The sequence below is a fragment of the Pectinophora gossypiella genome, chromosome 25 (assembly GCF_024362695.1).
Source record: "Pectinophora gossypiella chromosome 25, ilPecGoss1.1, whole genome shotgun sequence".
Lineage (NCBI taxonomy): Eukaryota > Metazoa > Arthropoda > Insecta > Lepidoptera > Gelechiidae > Pectinophora > Pectinophora gossypiella.
In genome coordinates, this window is record NC_065428.1 from 1,480,588 (window position 1) to 1,506,950 (window position 26,363).

Here is a 26,363-nt window from a genome sequence, read left to right on the forward strand (position 1 = left end):
GTTTAATTCACTCATGACACTACTTTGTAAGTTTAATTCAAAGATTCATAGCACGAGCCGAGATTCGTACCTATGACACTACTTTGTAAGTTTAATTCAGAGATTCATAGCACGAGCCGAGATTCGTACCCATGACCACACCATGACACTACTTTGTAAGTTTAATTCAGTGATTCATAGCACGAGCCGAGATTCGTACCCATGACCACACCATGACACTACTTTGTAAGTTTAATTCAGTGATTCATAGCACGAGCCGAGATATCTATACTTGAAACTTTTTACCCGACTGCGTCGAAGGAAAAAGGAGTCAAACAGAAGGGAGGAGTCAGAAGACAATGAGTGCCCACATTTTTTTTTAATAACAAGTGATGATGAAATCAGATTGAGACGATTAAGAACAATAGTTATATTGATTTGAGGTCGCAAGGTCGAATCCCACACAGGCCTAATAATTGTCGAATTTGTTTTCGAATTCATGTTTGGATCATAAATGGTTATCGCGTGCTCAGCGGTGAAACAAAACCCACATTCCTGAAAAATGCATTTTCGGAGGTATGTGACCTAACCTCTATTGGGTTGGTTATCCCTTCGTTGAATAAATGATTCGGATTCTGATTCAAAGACGATTCATTTTGGAACGCATACAAAATTGAGCAATTAACGAAATTAGTTCGTGAACACTAAAAATATCGATTCCATAGAAAGTCGCTATTCTGAAAGCGTTAGGAATGTTCAATCATTAATCTGAGTAACACATTACGAACGTGCAAATAGTAGAAAGTAAGGTATGCGATATTTACAAAACAATCGTATAAATCCAATCAATTCTGTAGAAATCAACTTTAAATATATGATTTGATTCAGCGCAGGCGGCCTATGAAGAGCACATTGTTGCAAATTCATCTAAAAAGGAATATTGTTATGTGACATTTGCGCATATCATCATTATCCTAGCATTATCCCGTTTTTCACGGAGTCCGCCTACCTAACCTGACGATTTTACAGATCCGGTTTTTTTACAGAAGCGACTGCCTGTCTGACCTTCCAACCCGCGAAGGGAAAACCAGCCTCATACAGGTTAACCTAACCTAACCTTAGGATTTTACAGGTCCGGTTTTTTACAGAAGCGACTGCCTGTCTGACCTTCCAACCCGCGAAGGGAAAACCAGCCTCATACAGGTTAAGTCATCCGAAATATTCTCGGGAATGTGGGTTTCCTCACGATGTTTTCCTTCACCGCTGAGCACGTGGTGGTAATCATTTATGATCCAAACATGAATTCGAAAAGAAATTCGACAATCATTGGCCTGTGCTGGTAGTCATCATCAATTTAAGAGCCATGCTCTTGTCAGTGTAGCATTTTCCATTCCAGTCTATCAAAGGCCAATTCCTTGACTTCCCTATAAGACACGACGTTAACCTTTTCTTTAATCTGTTTCATGTAAGCTCTTCTTGGTCTTCCCCTTCCTCTCTTTCCTTCTATGATGTTTTTAATAAATTCGTCGTGTCTTATTAGGTGTCCAATCAACAAAACAAACAAGCAAACTACAATTAAGATATATATAAATAACTCATTCATGCAAGTTCGGTACCGTTCCCTTCTACGTCACATTAAAAAAAAACTTGTTGAAACATTCACTCGGCTAAATTCCAATCAATCTGTTTCTTAGTTCGCAAGCAATTTTAATAAATATTTCAACTGGTTTCGCATATTTTCTTTCATTAGTATAAACAGTAATCTTTTCTGAGATACTTACTAATATTATAAATAAAAAAAATGAGTTTGTTTGTTAAAATCCTAAGGAAAAATAGGCTGCTTGACAACCTAGTTAAATGGGACACTTTTTACGAAATGTCAAACCGAAAGTTTTCTTCGGAGTTCGTATGGAAATACTGTCCTGTGACGCCATCAATACAAGCAGTCAAACGTCGTACTCATTGTTACTTAAATCACAAATAATATTCGAAAATAAGTTGAAAAGTAAAATTAAATTAATTTTTGATTATCAAAGACCGGCTTCTATTTCTAGATTTGACCCAATCAAATACCCTTTTATTTATCTTTGCCTTGAAAAAAGCTATCCGCCCGCGACCTCTTCCGCGTCATGATTCTAACTTTAAAAATGACAAAGTCATACAAACCCTCAAACCCTTTTTAATTGAATTTCGTAAAGTTTGAATCTCGAAAATCCCTTCTTATCCTATAGCCGCCAATAACCTTGATTATTCTGTCAAAATCAGAGAATTGTCAAAAAATTGACAATCGACGCGAGCGAACATAGACGTCACGGAGTAGTCGCTTTACTATATTTTTTTTCTGTAGCCTAATTGATGTCCTGGGCAAAGGCCTCCCCTTCTGTTTCCAACCCTCCCTGTCTTGGACATTCTGCCAGGTGTTCTGGAAGGCATCTAGCTCGTCCATCCACCGTCGTGGTCATCATCGACGTCGACGAGCGAGGGAACCAATCAGATGTAATTTCGGCCCACTTTTCTGAATGCATACGGCGGAAATGTCCCGCTTACTCCCACTTCATTTTAGCGGATTTTTTTTTTACTATATATTATGTGTTAGCGTGTTTTTTTTTGCATGAAGTTTCCGTCTAAGTATTTAATGCCACCTGCGGCAAATCTACAATAAGTCACGACAAAAAAAAATTGCATGAAACGATATCGTATCAACTGTAGGCGATGGTTTGGATAGAGGTCGGGATCGGGAAGTCGCTACTTCCAAAGGATTTGGGTAGTGCGAAGCAGAGAAAAAAGTAGACCAAAACCAAAGTTCACGCGAATGAAGTCGCGTACAACAGCTACTCTTCACAAACTGAAAAAACATACAAAAAAAATGTTTATTTTTATTAGGGCAAAATAGATCGTACGCGTTGAAAGATTTACCTCTGCTAAGTATCAACTGTAAATTGTTTAATGTTAAACAAACTATTAGTGTGTAAGATACGAGATTTTTGAACTCTTTGGTACATTACATACTCACATACATAACTTCACGCCTTCTCCTGTTAGAATAAGCAGATGGTTACCACGGAATTGAGACTTAAACATAGCTGGCGAGAAGTAGGTGTCAATTAGTCAAAAAATTAAAAATTCAAAAATATTTGTTTTTCCAAATTGGCTTAAGTACATAGTTAGCGCTTTTTGAACGTCAAAAGTTAAATTACATATTATGTAATTTGGAAAGACGTGGCCAGAAAACCTCCCAGCACAGGCCCCTTCTCCTACTGTTTCATGTTTTCTTTTCTTTTTTTAAGTCCAATTTATATTACATTTAAACTTAAATACAATGGTATTCCAATTGCAGACGGTGGAAGGAAAGTGAACAATAGAGTTTATGTGACTTATTCACAGAAACAGTGTTTTATGAGCTCCCTAACAGAAGCAGGCCTGTCCACATACGCAGCACCCAATAATTTTATTAAGGGAAAGGTGCGACCCGACTTCCGGACGCCACCGCGTACACGAACATTTCGAGGCGAGCATGCACCACTTATATAAAGAAGCTCAGAATTCTCCGCCTGGATAAAAAAAGTACTTATTCTTCTGTTAAGAATATCATCAAGTATTTCACAATCCTTTTTAATCCACTAACAAAGTTATTTTCAGTATTTTAGGGCCAAGTTTTTATTACAAACATTCTTGTCTTTTTTGTGTTGAGCTAAAATAATCCATTTAATATTTTTATCTTCAAGATAGTCTCCTACTATACAGGGTGTTAGTGACGTCGTAACGAAAACTTTGAGGGATGATTGAGACCATGATTCTGAGATGATATGAAGTGGAATTTTCCGTCGCAAAAGAATGGAACAGAAAGAAAAAGAAAAAAAATATCATGAATTTTCCGACTGAAAATTCCACTTGATATCAACTCAGAATCATGGTCTGAATCACCCCCCTCAGTATTCGTTACTGTGTCACTAACACCCATACCTACTTGTATGGGTACAGTATGTACTTGTGCGGGGTGTAAGTGACATCATAACGAATACTGAGGGGGATGAAACAGCTGATTATTCTGAGTCGATATCAAGTGGAATTTTTCATCGCAAAAGTATAGAATTGAAAATAATTTTAAAAAACTAAAAAAAAAAATCTAAAATTTTGCGACGGAAAATTCCACTTGATATCATCTCAGTATCATGGTCTGAATCATCCCCCTCAGTATTCGTTACGATGTCACTAACACCCTGTATAAGCTTTACTGATTAATGTAGTTTTTGGTATAATATAGTTACTATAATATTATTTATGGAGCGTCCGAGGTCTAGTTTAGTTTTAGATAGCGTTTTTTGTCACAAGCTAAGGGCTATTAACATTTATGAGCATAAAGATTACTTTTCTAAGAAAACGTAAATGAAGATAAAGAATACGTTATCGGACCTCCATGGTCCAGTAGTTGAGCGTTGGGCTCACGATCCGGAGGTCCCGGATTCGAATCCCGGTGGGGACATATCACAAAAATCACTTTGTATTCCCTAGTTTGATTAGGACATTAAAGAAAGAAAGAAAGAAACATTTATTACTTCCGGACACCACAGACACAGACAGACAGGTACATTACATTTAACATAGGACAGAAACCACACGGAAATCAATAAGTACATAGACAAAAAAAAAAACAAAAAGAAAAACAAACCAAAATCATAAAAACAATAATAACATAAAACAACAAAAAATAATATCACTACAGGCTGATCACTAGATTGTCCAAAAAGTAAGATGATCCGTGCTTCGGAAGGCACGTTAAGTCGTTGGTCCCGGTTACTACTTACTGATGTAAGTAAGTAGTCGTTACATGAGCCATGTCAGGGGCCTTTGGCGGCTCAATAATAACCTTGACACCAGGGTTGATGAGGTAATTCACCTCGCAACCCACACGATAGAAGAAGAAGTTATCGGAAAGTTATAAATTACGATTTACGTCATGTAGTGTAGTTGACTAACTCGTTCTCCTTTCATTAATGATTTGTTCTGGAATTTTCTATAGAAGTAATTATTACTTAACAGGAAAAAGCCATCACTTTTAAAGATAAGCTCAGGTGTCATTCGGTACTCGTTTTTGACGTTACTTATTGTAGATTTGCCGCAAATGACATTGACTTGACTCGAGGAGCTCGGTGGCGCAGCGGTAAACGCGCTCGGTCTACGATTGTTGAAGTTAAGCAACTTTCGCAAGGGCCGGTCATAGGATGGGCGACCATAAAAAAAAGCTTTCATCTCGAGCTCCTCCGTGTTTCGGAAGGCACGTTAAGCCGTTGGTCCCGGCTGCAGTAGTCGTTAATAACCATCAATTCGCACTGGGCCCGCGTGATGGTTTAAGGCCCGATCTCCCTATCCATCCATAGGGAAGGCCCGTGCTCCACCACTGGGGACGTTAATGGGCTGATGATGGTGATGATTAAACAGAACAACCAGAGGGGTTAAAGTGGCCACATTCGGTACAATAATTGATTAATATATCAACAAGATAACATTTTTAAATCGCCTCAACGTGAGAACCTTCAGCGCTCCCCATTTGGCCGGAATATTTATGATCGATTATCACCCCACCCCACTCGTCGCTAGCGTCTATTTATGCATATTCATTTATTGCATGTCACAAACATAATTAAGGCATTAGATGCAACTTTACAGCCTATTTTGTACTTACAAATGAGACTGCAATAGAAAGAAAGAAAGAAACGTTTATTATAAAGGGACACCACAGTAACAAATATAAAATAAATAACAAATATATAATATAAAACACGGAGTAACACATAACTTACAATCAAACAAATAATAAAAAAAATTAAAAGACAACATACATGAGAAATACAAATAATTGTGTGTATGGACTGGTCAACGATGGTGGTGGTGTCCTTTATAAAAGGGCCTCACTCAGCATAAGCCGCGGCGCGAGCCACGACGCTGGTATTCTGTGGACCCTGCTATATGGCTAAAGTAATCTGGTTGTCAGAATCATCACAGGGTCCACTTACCTAACGAAGCGACTGCATGTCTGACCTTCCAATCTGCGAAGGTAAAACCAACCCAATACAAGTTAGGTCACCTACCTCCGAAAATGATTTCGGGAATGTTGGTTTCCTCACGACTTTTTCCTTCACCGCTGAGCATGTGATAATCATTTATGATCTAAACATGAATTCGAAAACAAATTCGATAATCATTGGTTTAGGCGTGTGCTGGATTCGAACCTGCGACCTCAAAGTGAGAGGCAAACGTCAGGATCGTAAATTTAAAATCTGATTTGAATACACATGAAAATGTTTAAAAAAAAACACATTTATGCAATGGCGCAGTTATGTACGAGTGAACGCAAAAAATGATTTTAAATAAATAATGCAATGGATTCTGGATGACAAAAAATACATCTAAATTACTATTGGGTGTTACAAAACCTAGGCAAGTCTGTTATTCTGAAAACTTGCCCTTCCTCTTCTTCTATCGTGTGGGTTGTTTGGTGGATGACCAACCTCATCAACCCTGGTGTCAGGGTCATTATTGAGCCGCCAAAGGCCCCTGACGTGCAAGTAACGACTACTTACATCAGTAAGTAGTAACCGGGACCAACGGCTTAACGTGCCTTCCGAAACACGCATCATCTTATTTTTTGGACAATCAGGTGATCAGCCTGTCATGTCCTAACCAAACTAGGAATCACAAAGTGATTTTTGTCAACATACATACATACATAAACTCACGCCTATTTCCCACTGGGGCAAGCAGAGACTATAGAATTACATTTGCTTCGATTCTCACTTCTCTTGCTTCCTCCACATTCATCAATCGCTTCATACACGCACGCCGGTTCGGATTTTTGTCAATCCATAGCAATTTCGCATTTTGACGTTTAGTAAAAAGTAACTGATTTGTTTAATTTGATTCTTTAATCATTATATTTTATTAATCATCATTTAGATTATAACTTTTTTGGTCCCAGTGCGAACGCGACAATTAATATACTTGAATATTAATTACACTGTTTCTTAACTTCCTAGATGATAAGTCTGAAACATCATATGTTTTCATTTGCGAAAACCTTTAAATGACTTTGTTTTAATTGAATTTGTAAGCATTCATTGTATAGTTACAGTTGTTGGTACTCCGAATTAATAAAATAAATAAATAAATAGCCTTGAGCAGTCTGGAATCATCTTTCCTGATGAAAACTTACGTAAGGACAGTTGACATCCAAACGACATTACATTTTCAGTTTTTCACATCACCCGTTTGAAAGATGAAAAAAGATCTTTTTATTATGTCCTTGACCGTTGTTTTCAAAAATCTTTTGAACAAAGTAATGCGTAAGTACTTAGTTTTTTCTTCTAGCGTGTTATTGGATGGCAGGGCGAGCCTATTGGCTTTAATCGCGCACAAGTCCTGCGGACTTAGCACCGTAAGCGCGCGACAGCCATAACACCTTGCGAGATGACGTAAATTCAAAAATGTTACATTGCAACAAGTTTATCCATGATAGGTCATCATCATCATCAACCTCAGCCGGGATTCTCTTAAAATGCATATAAATGGTTTTGTCATAATTTTAATTATCATAATCCTTTTTGCATAACGTTTTTTAGCATAATAGCACTTTCCCATAATAACATCTAAGAATACTGGTTTGTTAGGTATAACTTATTTTTGGACTAATATTTGTTGGCGTAAATTTGATTCGCATATAAATAGGTATTAATAATTATTTTTTAGAATAATAAGTAGTGTTTTGTCATAATTTTACAAGGTATAACAGTAGGTTAGGGTGCGGCGGGGGTGGCCCTTGGGCCACCCCTACGCCGCCAGCATGTTTATCTTACACACGAAAAGTATACTGAATAATGACCAACAGCATGAAATAGAGTCAAAAAATATAAATAGTGACAATCATGAACCAAATGCAGCCAAGGAAAATGTTCAAGGTTGTGCCAAAACTTTTCTTATTCGGAGTATAGTTTTTATGCTTATAATAATTATGCTTATATATCATTATTGTCATAATTATTATGCTTATCGTAGTTATGAGTTTCAAAATTATGCTTAAAAAGTTATGACAAATTAATACTATGCGTAACTAATAATAGGACAAGTAACATTATGCCATGGTAAATTATTACATACAATTTTATTGTAAAAATAGAGAACCTCACCAGCCCATTAACGTCCCCACTGCTGGGGCACGGGCCTTCCCTATGGATGGGTAGGGAGATTCGGCCTTAAACCCCCGCGCGGGCCCAGTGCGGATTGGTGGTTGTTAACGACTGCTAATGCAGTCGGGACCAACGGCTTAACGTGCCTTCCGAAGCACAGAGGAGCTCGACATGATTTTTTTTGTGGTCACCCATCCTATGACCGGCCTTTGCAAATGTTGCTTAACTTCAACAATCGCAGACCAAGCGCGTTTACCGCTGCGTCACCGAGCTCCTCCATGATAGTTACGTTGAATAAATGATTCTGATTTTAAAAGGTGGGCTTCTTCAAAGTTTTCTTTACGGTTCCATAGATTTTGCAATGTGTCATAGATTATGCAAGGAATTAGCAGCTGAACGTTCTCTTTGTTTCTTCGTTTCAACAAGATGGCGTCACGAGAAATTCAGGATCGCAATTCTCGTGTGACCGGTGTACCTTTACGAATACGAATCTAAAATTCGATTGGCATCTGCCACGTTTTAAAAGTCAATCGACACATTTGGAAATCGATGGAGGCCCGGGTTGATACTATTCGGTACGAGTCATGAGCTATGATATACCCACTTTAGGACTCTCTCGCACTAACCTATTTGACATTTAGTGAGACTTACAGTTCAATGTGTCAAAAAAGTTAGTGTGACATGGTACCAAAGTGTATATATATTAATGCTCGTGACCGTACACTACCATTATGTCTTATATATATATCGGAGCACATCATGAATAAGATCTGGCCACGACATTTCCTCATCATCATCTCCCTAGCATTATCCGTTGCTGCTTGTTGTCTCTGCTTACCCCGGTGGGAAAAAGGCGTGAGTTTATGTATGTATCCCGTTACTCACAGGGTCCGCTTACCTAGCCTGAAGACAGGTCCGGTTTTTTACAGAAGCGACTGCCTGTCTGACCTTTCAACCCACGAAAGGAATATCATCCCAATAGTTAGGTCACAAAATGCATTTCTCGGGACATGTGATAAGCATTTATGATCCAAACATGAATTCGAAAACAAATTCCACAATCTTTGTATTAGGCCTGTGCTGGATTCGAATCTGCGACCTCAAAGTAAGAGGCAAGCGTTCTAACAACTCGGCTATCACGTGTCTACTTTGATCTCTCATGTAATAACGCATACTTCAATGTAAGCGAATTCTATATTTAGATGCTTTTAGGGGTGCATATAAGGATTATGGCCAAGGATACCGTAATATCTTCAGTAAGCGTCCCAGATTACCTAAGTTTAATCTTAGAATGTAAGTGCTCTTAACTTAGATCTTGCTAACATTTACTTGGGTATTAGACACGGAACCTAAGTGAAGGATCAAAATCTAATATTCACCCAAGAAATAGCCTAAACACGCATGCTAGGTATATGATTCAGATTTACTTATTTTATTATAACTGTTTGACACATTTTAAGTAATAAAAATATGATATATATATATATTTAGGACTTACATTGACCAACTTGGAGATGTCCTTAGAAAAGATTTTAGTACGATCTACTCTGAACTGGTGTGCCTTTATGAACCGATTGATGAATGTGGAGGAAGCAAGAGAAGTGTGTCAGGATCGAAGCAAATGGAATTCTATAGTCTCTACTTACCCCGGTGGGAAATAGGCGTGAGTTTATGTATGTATGTATGTCTGTATGTATAAATATGATCATCAATTTTACTTAAATAATAAAATTATTAAATAGATCATATATCAACAAAAAAGAAAAGAAAAATAATAATAGTAAATACAATGTTCAATGTACAGTTTTCAATAACACAGTTGGCTCGACCAATATAGCCCTATTGGTCTAACAGAAAGCTCAGTCGATGTACGATAAGGTGCAAAAGTCCAATCAGTTTCTTGCAAAGTAATAAATTAACTGATTGCACTTAAAACCTTCTGGTTACACTTCGTTTCTGTAATAGACCAAAAGCACCTACAAAAATATAAATTTTATAATTATGACAACTAATGGTTCGTAATTTCACCACTGTTTGCAGTAATTCGCTGGGCGCAGCGACTGAACTTTTGCTCATTGATTGTACCTCTGACTTCCCCAATTGGGATATAGGCGTGAGCTTATGTTATAACTGGAGAATATGTACGAAGAGGCAACTCTCTACTCCCCACCAGCGTCTGAGATAGGTTTACCTCACCCCCCTCGAACACAGTTTAGACTTGAATCGTATGGCATCAGACGTCACACACACAGATGCGCGTGTACGATAACGTCAATGTGTGGTGTCTGTGTAAAACGAGGTTGTTTGTATGAAGTGTCCGAGGTGTGTTCATACGTAAACGGAGTAAGTAGATTCAAGTCTGTCGCCCCCAATCAGAAATAGGCGCGATGTTATGCATGTAAATATATTAGAAGCATAAATAGGACGAGCAAAATAAAAATAAACTTTCTTCTAAAAATAGATTTTAAACAATAAGGCCGCCCTTTTTTTATTTTTTGACGTGACTTATTGTAGATTTGCCGCAGATGGCATTAACTACTTGGCCGGACAAATGGGGAGCGCTGAAGGCTCTCACCCGGTACAACGTTTAAGACAACATGCCTGAGGGTGCCCAGTTGGACGCGAACCTCGGCTCAGGGCGTCGTCTAGGAGGAAAAATATTTGAAAGAATTAATCGACCCTAGCGGGTTTAGCGATAAGCGCTGAATGAGGGAAATCGTCGACCACGCCGGCGGGGTCGATATAAGGCCGCCCAAATTTTAGAATTTCAATGAAAAAGAGATTTTGCTGGCTCACATATTGGGTGTCAGGATCGAAGCAAATGAAATTCCATAGTCTCTGCTTAGCTCGGTGGGAAAAGGGCGTGAATTTATGTATGTATTTTTTTAAATGATGAAAAACGAATTCTTTCGAATGTTTTTGATATACATTGTTTTAAGTTTACGCGGTTATTATCATAATTAAAACACATAATAACGGGTTCTTACCGCGTTTAAATGGGTCAGTCATCCCGTGATCATGGCACTTGCAACAGTGTCGAAATATCGGGCGTCTCATATCCCCATTTAAACGCGGTAAGAACCCGTTATTATGTGTTTTAATTATGTTTTTGATATGTTATTATAGTTGGTCTACGGTAGAACGTAATGATTTACAATATTATGTTTGGTCTACGGCGCGACGCCCGCTCCCATGTGAATGCTTTAGCTTTAACTACGATCTACGATCCCCATATAAGTACTTAGTAAGAATAGTAAATTTACTTTACAAAATAACATAACATAAAAAACAAGCTCACGACTATATCCCAATTGGGGTAGTCAGAGGTACATCCATCGCAAGATGAACTAAGTACCCACACCTCACCGTACTTTCTGTTAGACGAACGGGATAAGTTCCTCGATTTCTTTAAAAATTTCAATGCGAGTAAAGATTTAGACCACGTTTCTTAACAGCTTCCGTGGTCTAGTGGTTAGAGCGTTAATTATAATTGAGCCTTATTTATAATTGTTATTTGTTTGTTGTTGTTGTTGTTTGTTGTTGTTGTTGTTGTTGAGGAGCTCGGTGGCGCAGCAAGTTAAGCAACTTTCGCAAAGGCCGGTCATAGGATGGGTGACCACAAAAAAAAGTTTTCATCTCGAGCTCCTCCGTGCTTCGGAAGGCACGTTAAGCCGTTGGTCCCGGCTGCATTAGCAGTCGTTAATAACCACCAATCCGCACTGGGCCCGCGTGGTGGTTTGAGGCCCGATCTCCCTATCTATCCATAGGGAAGGCCCGTGCCCCAGCAGTGGGGACGTTAATGGGCTGGTGATGATGATGACTTGTTTGTTGTACTGAATAAACTTTCTTTCTTTCTTTATAATGCATTTGGGCGCGTGTAGCCCACTGCAGTGATGCAAATAGGGACTCTCGTCCACAATCGAACAGAGAGTGAGGTCAGAAGAGTATTCATATTCATAATAGTTCGTATGACATGTCATATATCGTATATATAGGTTAAATTCTACTAGTAGAATAGTTTTTTAGGTATCATTAAGTACATATTAAAAAAAATAAATAAAATGAATACAATCCAGTAATAAAAAAGTCATTCTTACATTTGTAAGTAAATTTATTCAGAAATTATAATATTAATAAACTGAATGTAAATCCACCACAGGCTTCGTCAGTAAAACATTCATTTTCAAAAAAAAAATTATAACGGATATAATAAAAAATAAATAATTAAGGGAAAGCATATTCAAATCATACATAATAAAATCCGCACAAGCTTCGTCATTCTTAAATATTAAAATAAAATTATAAAATAAATTAAATAAATTCGTTATAAATATAGAACGTATGCTCAAGAAGCCAGGTAAGGGGAGTTAATGCCATTTGCGGCAAATCTACAATAAGTCATGGTATAAGAAGACCAGGGGCCTGTTTAATAAAACTTACAATTGTAAATTACAATGACAATTTGATGTACATCGCGGAGTGTGTAATCACGAATATTTTGCAGTTTCATATTAACTACGTAATGAACACCAAATTGTCGTTGTAATTTACAATTGTAAGTTTTATTAAACAGGCCCCAGGTATGTTCAATCCTATGACAAGCCGCCATTGCTAGCCCCATGATGACGTAAGTGTTACCATTAAATTGGTATCTCCAACATTCCAAGGACGGAAATTTTATTATTGAAAATTAAGTTAATTAATGACTAAATAAATAAAAATAAATAATAATAAATAAATAAATGTATTTAATTACTACTTATAATTTATTACACATATAATAATCATTAAAACTCTAAGTACGTAAATACTTTACTAAAAGTTAAAAAAATTCTTGCAAAATAAATTAGAAAGATTGGACGTGGGTAATTTTTTTTACGAAATGGCAACGCAGGGTGGGATGACGTCAGCTGGGCTAACCTTGAAATGTTAGCTGTCACTTTTGAGCATACCTGGTTTACTTATAAGTACCATGCAATAAGTCACGTCAAAAAAAGGTATTCTTTTATTCGTCACCAGTCCAGTGCGAAATAATGAATGATTATTTTTCGGTCACATTGACGCTTCAAAGTTCCCTGCCCTCTTTCCAGAATGTGACGGAAAATATTTAAATGTATGTATGGTAAACGATCTGACATCTTCTTTAAATGGTGACATTTTTCTTTCAGATGTTTTTTTTTATTGCTTTTTTTTTGACGTGACTTATTGTAGATTTGCCGCAGATGGCATTAACTACTTGGCCGGAATTTCAGATGATCGGAGGCGGTGTTTTTTTTGTATGGAAAGTAATAAGATTTATTGATTTATACTGTTTATGATAGCCGTGGCAGGTTCGAATCCAACGATTGTCTTGGATCGTAAATGATTATCACGCGCTCAGCGGTGAAGGAAAACGTCATGAGGAAACCCATATTCCCGAGAAATGCATTTTCAGAGTTGTGAGACATAACCTGTATTAGGCTGGATTTCCCTTCGCGTGTTGGAATTTCAGACAGGCAGTCGCTTCTTTAAAAGGGTTGATGAGGTTGGACATTGCCTCTCAAACCCACGAAAAGAGAATATTAGCAATTTTCTTTTTGTAGTCGACTCTGTCCACTCCGATATAGGTATAGGCGTGTTGTATGTACTTATGTATGAATTAAAAGACTAAATTATTTATTAAATAAAAAAATACAAAATAAAATATACAATAAAAAAATAAAAATAAACAATAATAAAAAACAAAAATAAATACAATAATAAATATATAATAATATGTTGTATGAATTTACATGTCCAGAATGTTCTAAAGTACTCTAGAGTACACTAAACCAGCGAGCGTGCATGAAGTCTTTGATGAGAGTGGACGAAGCGAAAGTGGTGTGTCAGGATTATAGTAAGTGGAATTCCGTGGTCTCTGCCTACCCCAATGGGAAATAGGCGTGATCTTATGTATGTATGTATGAATTTAAATTCAAATAATTCATAGTCATTTATTCGCAATAAGAATGGTAAGTATTATTAAGTGTAAATAGCCTAAGCTGTGCAAGCGTGATGCGCTTTTAGCCTTCTTTTTTTTTTCATTTAAGCTATCTTTGCTGTAGTTAATTTTGCATGCCGTTGTCACCTATAATTAGGGTAACAATTACTCTTGTTTATATATAAGTAACTTGTAATGTATTTATTGTTGTTAACTCTGTTGGTGACCATAAATAAATAAATAAAATAAATAAAAAATTACAGTTTGCAGATGGTCAGCATTTAACATTTGGTCTACATTTTTAGTTATTTAAATTATAACATGCAAATAGTTAAATAAAATAAAATTGATAATCTAAATGACAATCATTAGGTACATTAACTATTAAATAATAATAAAATGATTTACAATGTCATTATCCAAATTACACATCACAAAAAAAACAAACAATAGGCTATTTTCCAACTAGTCAAATCAGTTACTTTTTACTAAACGTCAAAACATGGAATTACTATAGAATTTGTATAAAAAAGCACACTGTGACGTCATAGAAAAAGTGATAAAATGTCGTAAATATTATTACGTTTTTCTTGATTAAAATTCATAAATAAGTTAAATAGGAAAAAGAAATGTTTTTCGTTAGTTTTGGATCTGTCTTTATTTACTTAATCAGAATTTAATACACAACCCAATACACAAAATTCGAAGTCTGATCACATTTTTTTCGATGACGTCATTCAATAGAGATGTATCGTTTTGATCGTTCGTTAACAGGATCACAAAAAAGTTTTCGTCCAAAAAACATATTCCAAATTTGAACTTATTTTCAGCGAATACTTACACAGCGGGGAAACACAGTATTGTCCCGATATACGCAGCTTCTTCAAATCGGATCTATGACGACTGTAGACTTAACTCTTGATGGTATATAAGGCAAACAACAGCAGTATCCAGCCATTTTAACCCTGGACTTAAAGCCAATCGGTCGCCTCTAAAAGTGTTCTAAATATTCTCAGCTTTGATATAAAGAGTCTATAAGATAATTTATTCTGTGTTATTTCGAATTGTGTTCGAAAATTAAGTTTTATTTTTTCAACATTTCTGTTTTATTTTGTGGCGGGATTTTTAAGCTGTGGTTTTGTGCCTGTGATTTTTAAAGGTATCGTTTTTTACTTTATATTTTTGGTTTTGGATAGATTTATTTTGAGATCGTCTTTTTAAATGTTATTTTTAAACGAAAAATAAATAATTCTAAAAAGTTATATTAAAATATTCTTTAATGTTCTTGTTTATGTTACAATTTTTTGTTTGGAATCGTATTCAATATATTTTTTAAACTCTTTGTAACATTGTTTTTAAATAAATTATCTATGAAATACTTTATTACGACAAAAACACTTATTTTAATACAAAATCTTTTAATTAAGCAACCAAACAAAAAAAAATACAATATGAGATAGATCAAATCAAGTACATTAGGCGGTCTTATTGCTAAACAGCAATTTCTCCCAGGCAACCTTAGGGTGAAAGCTGACTGGCTGAAACTAACTGAAATTATGGTCGTAACGGTCTTCTAATTAGTCGCGTTGCTGCAGCACCGCATCCGCGCGACCGTCGTGCTGTTAGATATATCCATACACATTATTAGTTAAGAATATTTATTACAGTTTCTGAATTCTTCTCTCGTGTGCATTGTAAGGTCGATGACCTCATCAACCCTGGTATCAGGGTTACTTATTGAGTAGCCAAAGGCCCCTGACATGAATCATATAACGACTGCATACTTATTTAGTTAGTAGCCTGTGGCGACTGCTTAACGTGCCTACCGAAGCACGGATCATCTTACTTTCGGACTATAGACTACACTGCAATGTCCTAACCGAACTAGCCTGACCAATAGGTCCACAAAGTGATTTTTGGGACTTTATTCCCACGGGAATTCGATCCCGGGACCTGATTGAGAGCCCACCGCTCAATCACTGAACCACAGAGGCCGATGGGAGCGATTAAAAACATAGGATGCATTCAGCTGCTTATCTTCCCGGATATGTCGGAGAAGCCGACAGAATGGTTCTTCTTTTTTCATCATAATTTTTAATTGTTATCCTAGTTATTGCCTCTAGTCGCCTGGAAGAAATTGTGCTATAATATTTCGTGTGTACGTTATAAAATTATTCTTGTATGATGAGATAAATAAAATAAATAAAATTAAACTCAAAGAAATCAAAAGAATGCAAATTTATCTTATGCAGCAGCAATTTTTCCTAGGCAACCTTAAGGCTCAGAAATAATTGTATGGCATTGTATCATATCCATCTTAACGGCCTCCGTGGTCCAGTCGTTATGCTCACGATCCGGAGGTCCCGGGTTCGAGTCCCGGTGGGGACAAATCACAAATATCACTTTGTGATCCCTAGTTTAGTTAGGACATTACAGGCTGATCACCTGGTCCAAAAAGTAAAAAGTTCCGTGCTTCGGAAGGCACGTTAAGCCGTTGATCCCGGTTATTACTTACTGATGTAAGTACGTAGTCGTTACATGAGTCATGTCAGGGGCCTATGGCGGGTCAGTAATAACCCTGACACCAGGGTTGATGGGGTCGGTAATTCACCGGACAATCCACACGATAGAAGAAGATATCCATCTTAAAACTTAGTACTAAAATATTTTGCTACTACTCGTGTCTTCTTTTGACTTGCTCTGCCGACCCCGTTAGAGGTTAATAGCGTGATTTATGTCCGACTGAACACAGAATATACAAATACAGAAATTATATTCGGCTCTTTATAGTAGGCTATTAAAGAAACATTTTTTTTTTATAAAAAGGTGGGTTTATCTCTAAAAAAGATTCCTTCTAGCGACCCCGCGTAGTTCAAATATAGGCTTAAGGTGAATGACCAGCCTACTAGCCGGGATTTCCTTTTTTTAATTTCAAGGCTCTGACATCTGTTACTCAATGGAAAAGAAAAAATGATTTTTTTATTCGATCGTCAAAATCGTCTGACGGTCTCTTTACAAATCGCTATAAAAACGCGGCGAAGACAGTATTAGCGAAATAATAATAACGGTTCCGTAGCTATTAAAAACCCAGACCCACAGGATTTTTTTTTTACCTGTGATGGGTTTGCTCTTGGCCCCAAAGGACCCTGATACCGACACCACCGGCGTGGTCAACGATTTCCCTCAATCAGCGCTTATCGCTATCGACCCACTAGGGTCGATTAATTCTTTCAAATATTTTTTCTCTCAGACGACGCCCAACTGGGCACCTTCAGGCCTGTTGTCTTAAACGTTGTACCGGGTGAGAGCCTTCAGCGCTCCCCATTTGTCCGGTCAAGTAGTTAATGCCATCTGCGGCAAATCTACAATAAGTCACGTCAAAAAAAAAACTTGGCCCCAAACTTGCCCGAAGGCATTGACAAGACCTAAGATGGAGCGAGCTCGCCCAGAAGGTGCCTGTTCACTCTGGCCTTGAAAGCACCCGGGTGATATGCATTCGGAAATACAGAAGACGGCAGAGAATTCTACTCCTTAGTAAAACATAGTACCCATGCCCAGGGTGAAGACCTCAACGGTTGCAGATGCGGAGATGGGAACCATCGGTTTTTATGGAACGTAACATGGAAAGACCCTCATTATATCGCGGAACCCTAAAACCTGCTTTATCAACATGATACAATAATTTGTATAAAAAAAAATAACTTGTTACTAATTATTATGTAATTTTATAATGTAACGTGGATGATTCATGTTATATTAATTTAGTATAGGATCGATCATGTTTTTATATGTACTATACGTGATAAAATGTCAATAGTTATTTATAGATCTTCTTCTATCGTGTGGGTTGTGTGGTGAATTACCAACCTCATCAACCCTGGTGTCAGGGTTATTATCGAGCCGCCAAAGGCCCCTGACATGGCTCATGTAACAACTACTTACTTACATCAGTAAGCAGTAACAGGGACCAACGGCTTAACGTGCCTTCCGAAGCACGGATCTTTTTACTATTTGGACAATAAGGTGTTCAGCCTGTAATGTCCTAACCAAACTAGGGATCACAAAGTGATTAGTGGTATTAGTGAAAACTGTACTTAAGATAAATTAAGTATTCGTTATTACTTACAATGTCACTTACACCCCGTACAAGTAGACAGAGGTAGTCATACAAGCAGGTATGGGTAATATCATCAGCCTATTAACGTCCCCACTGCTGGGGCACGGGCCTTCCCTATGTATATAACAAGTTTATCCATGATCATTTTTCTGATTTCTGATTACTGAGGGGTGCCACTTTGAGGTCTTACACCACTTGAATATTTTGCTAGGGCCGCGTAGCTTATAACACGTTAAGCTCACGACTATAACCCAATTGGGGTAGACAGAGGTACATACGTCAAGATTAACTAAATACCCACCGAGCTTTCTGTTAGACCTACGTGATAGGTGATTGTAGTATTTATATTAATAATTATTATTTTATTTGTTCCAGCTACCCTCAGATCCTCTCCATCATCATGCGTCAGTTGGTGCTGGTGTTTGCTGCCCTGCTGGCCTGCAGTCAGACAGCCAACGTGGATAGGCACGTCAAGTTGATATCTGAGCTGGATAATACCATTGAGAATAATGGTTAGTACATCTTCATTTAGCTGAACGGCTTCCGTGGTCCAGTGGGTGAGCGTTGGGCTCACGATCCGGGGGTCCCGGGTTCGAATCCCAGTGGGGACATATCACAAAAATCACTTTGTGATCCCTAGTTTAGTTAGGACATTTCAGGCGAAAGTAAGATGATCCGTGCTTCGGAAGGCACGTTAATCCGTTGGTCCCGGTTACTATTTACTGATGTAAGTGAGTAATCGTTACGTGAGCCATGTCAGGGGCCTTTGGCGGCTCATCAACCCTGACACCAGGGTTGATGGGGTTGGTAATCCACCTCACAACCCACACGATAGAAGAAGATCCTCAATCTCAATTGGGTTGGGTTAAAGCAAAAACCGGGTGAGAGCTTGACGATTTCCCCCATCACTTATCGCTATCGACCCACAAAATAAGATGATCCGTGCTTCAGAAGGCACGTTAAGCCGTTGGTCCCGGTTACTATTTACTGATGTAAGTTAATAGTCGTTACGTGAGCCATATCAGGGGCCTTTAGCGGCTCAATAGTACCCCTGACACCAGGGTTGATGAGGTTGGCACTCTACCTCACAACCCACATGATAGAAGAAGAAGATAGGCTAGTACTAGTGCTTGTATCAATTACAGACGTGCACAACTTATGTAATTAACATAGGTAGTTAAAGAACGAAACAAAAGGAATTAAAAGCTACAGCCAGGCAACACTACAACAATAAAATAGATGTTTATTTTTTAAATAAAGAACGTCTAGGGCCCTATGCCGAGGTTTTTCTTGCAGCTTCATTTCCCCGGCTATACAGGTTGTGAGAAGCTGCAGTAGTTTTAGGCGGATGAGACGTTCGTTATGTAAAAAATGACGATTCAAAGTGTAACTATGTTACCTACTGAATAAAGATATTTTTGAATTTGAATTTGATACGAAAAAAAATTGTTTATTTTTAAATAGGACCCAGATAAATTAACTTTAAACTTTAATTTTAACCTTACAGCACTACCAACAACGAAGCAGTACCGAAAGTTCGTGGCCCTAACCAGCCGCCCCGCCGGCGCGGTAGAGCACCCGGCCGGCGCTCCACTCGAGCTGACCTGCGCAGGCGTCGGTGCGCCCGCGCCAAGCGTGCGCTGGTTTAAGAATGATGCTCCTATTTATGAAGTAAGATCACTATTACTAGCTTATTTATACAGGGTGTTAGTGACATCGTAACGACGTAAAGACTTGATTCTAAGTTGATATCGAAGTGGAATTTTCCGTCGCAAAAGTATGGAACTGAAAATAATTAAAAAAAAACATGAATTTTCCGACTGGAAATTCCACTTGATATCAACTCAGAATCATGGTGTGAATCATCCCCCTCAGTATTCGTTACGAAGTCACTAACACCATGTTAACCGACTTCTAAAACGAAGAGGTGATTTGGAAAAATGTGGATATAAAATGTTAATAAAAATATTTCTTTTTTCAGCACGATTTAGAGTCCAACGAAATAATAGACGCCAACCCTACTTCGCTAGCTCGTGTCACATCCTCCTTATTAATACCAACCACACAAGACCAGGACACGTATACTTGCGTCATTTCTGCTGGCTTGAAGACTGCCAGGGCTTCTACTATAGTTTACAGCGATGGCGGTAAGTATTTTACATAATAATAATAATATGAAGTCAAAGTTTGAATCCCAAAAAATACATTATGAAAGATCCTGTGAGCTTCTTCAGAGCAAGACTTACATACCTACGCTTTGCTATTTAAAAATTGCAGGCGCTTGCAAGAATTACGCTTTGACGAAATAGGTTTTTAAAACTAAATTATTGATTGCAACGGTATTTATGTTTAGTTTCCATTACGATTTAGACTATTACATACATGCATACATTAACTCACGCCCATGTTCCCCGAAGGGGTGGGCAGAGCCACAAATAATCAGAAGACTATTTGCAGCCACTTTTGATACATAGTCCTAAGATGGATAATGATGAACCGTATGGTGATAGGGGATCAGCCTATCTCCCATATAGACTATTAGTAACAGTTATATTTTATGTTTAATTTGTTTTCCGTAAATTAGAGCAAATTAATAATTTTACTCCTCAACAGATGGCAGCACAGACGAACAAGAGCGCGCAAAACTGACGCCCCTAACGCCCCGAATTCTCGTCTCATACAAAGTTTTCATCGACCTCATAGGCAACAGCATCGTCCTCCCATGCAAAGTGAGGGGGCATCCACGACCACATGTTACATGGAAGGACAATAAAGGAAACTTCGTCAAAAACAACCCAAGAATGAAGGTAAGGTTCCTAATATTAGCGGATAGTTCTCCTACTCACCACTAGATGGCAGTAGTATGTATTATAAATAAGTTTTGTTTTGTTAAACACCAGCAGTAATTATTTTTATTTGGCTTATTTATAGCCAAAAGCACGTATTTTTTTAGCATCATAAGTACTCTTGTACTTTGTTACTATATATTATAACAGTTACATAAACAACAAAAATAGTTTTTGGTGTTATACCTAGTAGATGGCGCTAAGAGCGGAATTTTTTTACACTACAAATGAAACCATTTTACTTCTAATTTCAGGTGCTCCGTTCAGGTGAACTAGTGATTTCATCTCTCCGTTGGACAGATATGGGTGAATTCACTTGCCACGCAGAAAATGCTTTCGGAAGCAAACACGCCACTACATTTGTGTATCCTGCTAAAGTGAGTACCGCTACTCGACGATAGATGGCAGTGTACTTTAAATGAATCTACCAGCTATCATTCTAGTACAGTCATGAGCAATATCATATATCCACTTTAGAACCCTGTCGCACTATCATATTTGACATTGAATGAAACTTACGGTTTAATTTGTCAAAAAAGTTAATGTGACATGGTTTCAAAGATATGTATACATACTTACTGATGAAATTAAACCCCGTTTGAATGTAATTAACACTTTTAATGAGATATTCTTTTAAAATACAGATATGTAGATGAGCGCGTATGACGTGTCGATGACAGAGAGCAAGCCTGTCTATAACTTCAAGAACGTTACGGATAAGCGTGACATTGCTCTGCAAGTTTTGTCAGGCACTGTTTGCATTCCCTTAGATTTCATCACTTACATTATAAATGTACTCGTGAACGTACAACATCATCATCGTAGAAGTCGCATAAGGGATCATAGTACATAGATAAACTCACGACCGTAATCCCTATGGTGTGGACAGAGACAGACTAGGAAATAAATAATAATTATAGTTGGCGTTGTACAGATTTAACGTGATAATTAGATACCTAAGTACCTAGGTATTTTCTCATTCCTAGGGTACAGTATACACTTTGAAACCATGTCACATTAACTTTTTGACAAATTAAACCGTAAGTCTCATTAAATGTCAAATATAATAGTGCGACAGGGTTCTAAAGTGGGTACATGATATTGTTCATGGCTGTACATAAATAGTTATTCAAAAAATAATGTAATGGCAGAAGCATATTACCTATATAAAAATAATTATTGCTTGATATTTGGATCACATTACGTAGGTACCTACCTACCTACCTACCTATAGAATTATGTTGCTACCTACCTAGTTAGCAACATAATTCAAAGAAGCAATATAGGTATATTGCTTCTTATTACTTTGATCAGAATAATAATGTGTGGAAGATGTAATTGTGCCTGGTTGTAATAACATAGGTCATCATTAATATCCAAATACTATAATATAAGTTATTGGGTATAAATGATGTCTTTCCCGGGAAGATAAGAATAGTTTTTTAAAAGCTCAATAGCGTAGTAGGTATTATTCCTTATTCTATGCCAATAGTCTCAATCCTGGACCGAAGCAAACTTATTGTATTTTTGACGTGTCTTGTTGTAGATTTGCCGCAGATGGCATAAACAATATGTTTTTTTTTGTTTCAGGCCGGTTAGACACGACGCAAAAAGTATTAAGCTCCACATTCGCAATTATACTTAACCAGGATGTTCCTATAGTTAAGTTATTATAAGACCAGTTCACACAATACGTCGCAAACGCAGCGGTCCGAACGTCCGATCACCAAACAACATGGCGGATGAAATATACGAATAACACAGCCATATTTAGTATTAAATATGTACTTACTAAAATCATTATAATTTTAATGGATTATCGTGGATTTAATTTGTACTAAATAATTACTAAATCTGTGTTACGAGGATTTCAACCATACTTTTACGTTTTTGAGGTTGAAAGTTGAAAATGTGATTCAATTGATATTACAATCATGGAATAAAAACATTGGTTGTTACCCGAAAATTAAGGGTTGTCAAAGAGAAAAATAATTAATTATGTTTCTTTTTCACGAATTTAAAAAAGCTTAGGAGGTTAAAGAAACTTAGGTGAGTCATTACCTATTTTTTATGTTTGAGAACTTTGAAAACAGTGCTATCCTTCCGTGAAAGTAAGATAAACTATTGTCTTCTTTCTACTCTCAAAAACGAATGAGGTCCTTGCTTTTTTTGCCAAAACATCTCCGGATTCTGAGACACATTGTCTTTGCCATAAATCAAAAACAGAAAAAGTTAACTTTAAACAAAGTAACCATTTTACAAATCATTTTTTTACACAGGGCTAATTATATTTGTTATTTCTTCCTGATTAGAATTATATTTGACACTTATGAAGTTTTTTATAACTTATAAAGGAATGCATCAGCATAATTTGTTTAAGTATAAGTGTATTTAAAGGTACTTTGTTATTGTACCAAAAGTCAAAATATTGTCTAAAAGTACCAAAAAAGTACAAAAAAATATATTAATTACTTTATTAAAAAATAATTTGTATATTTTTATGTTTTTATTCTTGTTTTGGGGGTAGACCGTTAAAAGCGACGGTTTTAATTATTGTGTATGAAATATCTTTTAAAAACGAATTTGCCTGTTATAATTATTTGTCGCTGTTGTACAACAGCATGAAGGTACACAGTAATTACAGTTGAAATGGAAATGATGATAAAAGAGTTCGTATGGAAACTCTGAAGCCGGTTACAAATCACGAGAATAGAATGAAGAGTATACGTATATAAGTCGTGGCCATATCAGAAATCAGAATCCAGAAAAAACATCCTTATTTACGTTTCAATTGCAACTATTAAATAAAGAAGTACCTACTTATTGAGGTCGATTGCTGTAACAACATACTTATTATATTTTCTATACGAGTAGACTGTGATTCGAATAGTGAATTAAAATGAATAAATCAATGAAACAGAAAACGATTTTATTATTTTTTATACTTACAGGGTCTGCTTACCTAAAGATTTGACAGATCCAGTTTTTTACAGAAGCGACTGCCTGTCTAATCTTCCAACCCGCGCGACGGGAAAACCAGCCCAATACTGGTTAGGTCACATACCTGCGAAAATGCATTCCTCGGGAATGTGGGTTTCCTCACGATGTTTTCCTTCACCGCTGAGCACGTGATAATCAATTATCCAAACATGAATTCGAAAACAAATTCGACAATCATTGGTTTAGGCCTGTGCTGGCTTCGAAGTGAGAGGCAAGCTTTTATACTTACGTACCTACATACATAAAATCACCCCTATTTCCCGTATTTTCCGTTCCGCAGAGATCTCGGAATTCCACTTAATACAATCCTGACACACCACCTTCGCTTCTTCTACTCTCATTAAAATATGCTTGCATGATCATGCATGCTCGCCGGTTTAGATTACTCTAGACCTGGCCTTTCTTTAAAACATCCTGGGTCTCATCTTCTTCTTATGGTGTGGGTTGTGAGGTGGATTACCAACCTCATCAACCCTCAGGGTTATTATTGAGCCACCAAAGGCCCCTGACATGGCTCATGTAACGACTACATACTTCCATCAGTAAGTAGTAGCCGGGACCAACAGTTTAACCTGCCTTCCGAAGCACGGATCATCTTATCGTCAGAAAATCAGGTGATCAGCCTGTAATGTCCTAACCAAATTAGGGATCACAAAGGGATTTTTGTGATATGTCCCCACCAATACTTTTAATTAGCAATAATTTTGGTGAATTTTGCTGCGAAAATTAAAATGTTTATACTATGATAACATGCAATAGCTTTCTTTTTCGCTTTGAGCTTCTATTTTTGCAAGTTTTTACCACGCACTTCCCCGTGTTGCCAGTTCGGCGCCTAATCGCGCACTGAGGTAAAGTACTGTCAACGTCGCTATATTACCAGTACCTTTGCGTCCTACTTTTTGAGCTCTGATGTTAAATCTACGGTAGTAGTAAATCTATGCCTTGCCTACGCCAAAAGCGGTTACAAGCGCGACTATACTATTAGGTACGCCATTTTTTTTTGCCTAATTACGCAGTGGAGGAAGCAAGAGAAGTGTGTCAGGATCGAAGCAAATGGAATTCTATAGTCTCTGCTTACCCCGGTGGGAAATAGGCGTGAGTTTATGTATGTATGTATGTATGTAATTACCCAGTGTGTGCCCAACCCAAACTTACTGTAACGCATCAATCTAAAACGCATATAGAAGCTATTCTCTATCGATCTTCAATCGATCACGTGAAGACAGGTGGTAATTTCTTTGAATTATAACCAAGGGTTCAAAGGTTAACTGTTCAAGTTCATAATTATGTGAGCTTAAACTGTGGGCTTTGGGGCAAGGAAAAGAATGTTAAGTTGGTTTGGACACGTAGAGCGGATGAAGAGTAATAGGCTTACGAAATCGGTATATAAAGCGAAGGTTGATGGTAGGACTGGCAAGGGAAGACCTAGAAGGACGTATATTGACCAAATTGGAGATGTCCTTAGAAAAGGTTCAGTTAGATCTACCCTGAACCGGCGTGCGTGTATGAAACTATTGAGGAATGTGGAGGAAGCAAGAGAAGTGTGTCAGAATCGAAGGAAATGGAAATCCATAGACTCTGCTTAAATAGGCGTGAGTTTATGTATGTATGTAACCTCGGCATACCGTTGAGATTTGCAAGGATTTTCTTTTTAAATACATAAATAAAAAATAATTAAATAATAAATAATTAAATAATTTTATTTGTAAAAACTTCGGACACAACAGTTAAAAATAATAAAAAAGTTTATTTAGGTAAAACCTACGACACACATATACATTTACAACATTAAAATATACACACATTAATTTAATATTTAGACAGACAAATCATTGGTGTAATACTTACAGCCACTAACACCATCTCCCTCAATCAGCGCTTATCGCTATCGACCCACTAGGGTACATTAATTCTTTCAAATATTTTCCTCTCAGACGACGCCCTGAGCCGAAATTCGCGCCCAACTGGACACCCTTAGGCCTGTTGTCTTAAATTTTGTACCGGATGAGAGCATTCATATGTATACACTTTGGTACCATGTCACATTAAGTTTTTTTACAAATTGAACTGTAAGTTTCACTAAATGTCAAATATGTTAATGCGACAGAGTCCTAAAGTGGGTACATTATATTGCTCATGACTGTACAAGGGTTCGAACCGACGCTCCCCGATTGAGAAGCAAGCCGCAGCACAGTGACTATGTATTAAGTTTACGCGGTTATTATCATAATTAAAGCACATAATAACGGGTTCTTACCGCGTTTAAATGGGGATATGAGACT

At 37.3% G+C, this 26,363-nt stretch overlaps 1 protein-coding gene across 2 annotated transcripts in view; it reads left to right on the forward strand.

The window, feature by feature from the left end:
• Positions 1-23,999, forward strand: part of LOC126378181 (neural/ectodermal development factor IMP-L2-like) — a 112,864-nt gene extending 88,865 nt beyond the window's left edge. Inside the window, exons 1-7 of one of the 2 annotated variants that reach the window (XM_050026383.1) lie at positions 15,095-15,277; positions 18,611-18,747; positions 19,743-19,906; positions 20,217-20,382; positions 20,849-21,042; positions 21,336-21,458; positions 22,672-23,999. In XM_050026383.1, coding sequence (XP_049882340.1) covers positions 18,636-18,747; positions 19,743-19,906; positions 20,217-20,382; positions 20,849-21,042; positions 21,336-21,458; positions 22,672-22,680 — 768 coding nt within the window. In that variant the 5' untranslated portion in view covers positions 15,095-15,277; positions 18,611-18,635 and the 3' untranslated portion in view covers positions 22,681-23,999. Of the gene's footprint in view, positions 1-15,094; positions 15,278-18,610; positions 18,748-19,742; positions 19,907-20,216; positions 20,383-20,848; positions 21,043-21,335; positions 21,459-22,671 lie in introns of those variants that run through there. The other variant, XM_050026382.1, reaches the window with a different exon arrangement.
• The last annotated feature ends 2,364 nt before the right edge of the window (positions 24,000-26,363 follow it).